The sequence below is a fragment of the Mirounga leonina genome, unplaced genomic scaffold (genome assembly GCF_011800145.1).
Source record: "Mirounga leonina isolate KUSES-001 unplaced genomic scaffold, KU_Mleo_1.0 Mir_201, whole genome shotgun sequence".
NCBI classification, from domain to species: Eukaryota; Metazoa; Chordata; class Mammalia; order Carnivora; family Phocidae; genus Mirounga; species Mirounga leonina.
The window spans coordinates 21,612,098-21,615,137 of record NW_023270504.1 but is presented as its reverse complement, the minus strand read 5'-3'; the positions used below and the strand labels follow the sequence as shown (position 1 = coordinate 21,615,137).

At 40.3% G+C, this 3,040-nt stretch overlaps 1 protein-coding gene across 1 annotated transcript; it reads right to left on the bottom strand.

Moving 5' to 3' along the window:
• Positions 1–969: 969 nt before the first annotated feature.
• Positions 970–1,375, bottom strand: LOC118025482 (40S ribosomal protein S20-like). Its single transcript, XM_035027878.1, has one exon. The coding sequence runs from the start codon at positions 1,370–1,372 to the stop codon at positions 1,013–1,015; it is 360 nt and encodes a 119-aa protein (XP_034883769.1). The 5' UTR covers positions 1,373–1,375; the 3' UTR covers positions 970–1,012.
• Between the last annotated feature and the right edge of the window lie 1,665 nt (positions 1,376–3,040).

Below are 3,040 nucleotides of genomic sequence, written 5' to 3'. Positions count from 1 at the left end.
AACTCAGACTTATGAAATATCAACAGGAAAAACTTAAATTCAGGCAGGCTAATTTTTAAAACCAAGATTGCAAGAATTAAGTGGAGTGATTTCGTTTGTTTTCTGAGCAGGTTGCTTTGTTTTGGTGGTGGTTGGGGGTGATGGTCTGTGTGTGTGTGTGCATGTGTGTGCGTGTATTCTAATTACTTTTATTCTGCTATTGTGAAAAAAAAATGCCACTAAGCTAAAAACATGTCTTCGAGATGATTGTCAATGTGAAGAAGTTATGTTATCATAAAGACATATATTATGCTGTTTAGCTATGGCTACTCCTATTCTGTATCTTAATTTTAGGAGTTTCTATTCAGATTCAAGGTTCATAATCTAGAACTATAATGAAATTAAATGTTGTTCTAAAGCTAAAGTATGGAACCTGACTTCTAAAAGAACCCACTATCAGGGCACAAAATAGAAAAATGGCATTTTATTTGATTTTTACTAATGTATAAAAATGCAAGCCAGGGGCGCCTGGGTGGCTCAGTTGGTTGTTGGGCAACTGCCTTCGGCTTGGGTCATGATCCTGGAGTCCAGGGATCGAGTCCCGCATCGGACTCCCTGCTCAGCGGGGAGTCTGCTTCTCCCTCTGACCCTCCCCCCTCTCATGCTCTCTCTATCTCATTCTCTGTCTCAAATAAATAAATAAAATCTTTAAAAAAATAAAAAATAAAAAAAATAAAAAAATGCGAGCCAGCTATTTTGTTATCTCTAACAAGAGTCAACCAAAAGAACACAAGTGAAATTGTACCAAGAAGGAACTCAGTTTAATAGCATCTAACCCTGAGATGGTGAGAAATTCATCACATGACAAAATGACTTTGAGGTTTCCTTTGGGAGGGTTCCAAAGACAATCTTTGTGGCAGGAGGTTGCTTGGTGGTTGGATAGAGTCTTGACTTACTGTGAAAGGCCCATAGGGTTGTGGGTTTTTTGTGTTTTTTTTTAACAACTGATAATCAATTTATTAAAAAGGTTGATTTAGGCATCTGCAATGGTGACTTCAACCTCAACTCCTGGCTCAATACTGATGGAAGTAATCTGTTTAACAATCTCAGAAGGACTGTGCGAATCAATGAGTCGCTTGTGGATCCTCATCTGAAAACGATCCCAAGTTTTAGAACCTTCACCACAAGGAGTTTTTCTTGTAGTGATTCTCAGAGTGTTGGTAGGCATCCGAACTGGTCCTTTCACTTGGAGATTCTTTTCCTTTGCACCTCTGATCAAGTCAGCACATACCTTTTCCAAAGATTTTACGTTGCAGCTGGTGAGAGTAATTCTAATTCGGTGAATCGCCACCTCCGGTTCCACGGGTGTCTTCCCGGTGTCTTTAAAAGCCATGGCTGCAGAGCGCCTTCCTGACTGACTGTTCCCCCCTGAGAGCGAACAGCGGTGAGTCAGGAGCAGGAGCAGGGCGTCCAAACCTCTGCTGTAGCTGCGACCGTGTCTTCCTCAAAGATTCACAGGGTTGTGTTTAATTGGTATTTTATTACCCGGATTTGACAGGAGCGGGAGTCTGTTCTGGAGGGTGATGCACACTTCATTCCATCACCCGACTCTTCATCATAGCTCAGGAAATAAGATTCATTATGGCTGCTCAACAGGTATTAACTGGGCACACCTTAACCTTAGTTTCTGATCTCAATGTATTCTGGTCCCTTAAGATTACTTGGCACTTTCTTGACCTCTATTATGGCTGAAACTCTTAAGCAAGCTGTACATACCTTCAGAAATAGGCTACAGTGTTGTTTGAAATACAAGTCTGTCAAGAAAATGCTGAATTGGGATTATTGATGCCTATTCCTCCAGATGGGGACCAAACTCATATTGAGAGTAAGTTGTTTTTTGTTTTGTTTTGTTTTAAGATTTTATTTGTTTATTTGAGAGAGAGAGAGTGAGAGAAAGCAGGAGGAGAGGGAGAAGCAGACTCCCCGTGGAGCAGGGAGCCCGACATAGGGTTCCATCCCAGGACCCTGAGATCATGACCCGAGCCAAAGGCAGAGCTTAACCGACCGAGCCACCAAGGTGACCCTCCTTTTGCCATTCTTATAATTTCATTTGTTCTTACCTCTAGCCCAGTTCATTTTTGAATCCATCAAACTCTCAGATCTTTCATTTGTTATCTATCAATATAGATAGGGTGGCACAATTACTTGAATACTAATAAAAGGCATCATTTATTTGCTATCTATCATGGTCTAAGAACTAAACAGGGGCCTCATATTTATCATTTCTAATCCTTGCACCAGCTCTGCAAGGTTGGTATTGTTATCCTAATTTTGAAGATGAAGATATCAGAACTTAGAGTGGTCATAGAGCCAGTGGATCATAGAACAGAGATTCAAACTCAGGTCTTTCAAGGTCTAAAGCCAGAACCATCTCCTCAACTCTGCAGCGATGTTCCCTCTAGCTCTTACCCGTGTAGATTATGTCAGGCTACTAGGTCCAGAAAGTAATCTAACATTCATCCAGAGAAGCAAGTTTGTTTGAAAATGGTACATGAAGCCTCACTATATCGTTGCTTTTATCATCCCACATCCCTGCATTTCTATCACACTCAGAGGCTCAGACACATGGACGCAAAATGAGGAGGGGGAAAGAATATATGAGGAGTGAACTCAGTGACTAGGCTATGGCTGCTTTTCTGTCTTTTTATATACTGATTTCCTTTTTTTACATATCTTTTCCTGGGTTCTGTCTTACATGCTAGGCTTAATCTCAATTTCCCCTTTGGCTATAGTACCCCACCAAAATTTAAATTTCCAGTATGATTTATATAAGTCAAGCTGTATGTTACTAATGTTGCAATAGAAGAATCAGAATTCTGACTAACTGGGTTTTTTTCTGGGGTATTCTTATTCCTTGTTTCAAGAAGAAAGCTAAGATTTTGGTAGTTAGTAGTTTGTAAGACTGACAACAGAAGCTGACTCAAGAAGCCCTCCCTCTCTTTATATTATGAAAACCAAAATCCACTAAAGATAATATGTGAAGGTGTTTTGAGTGGAAAGG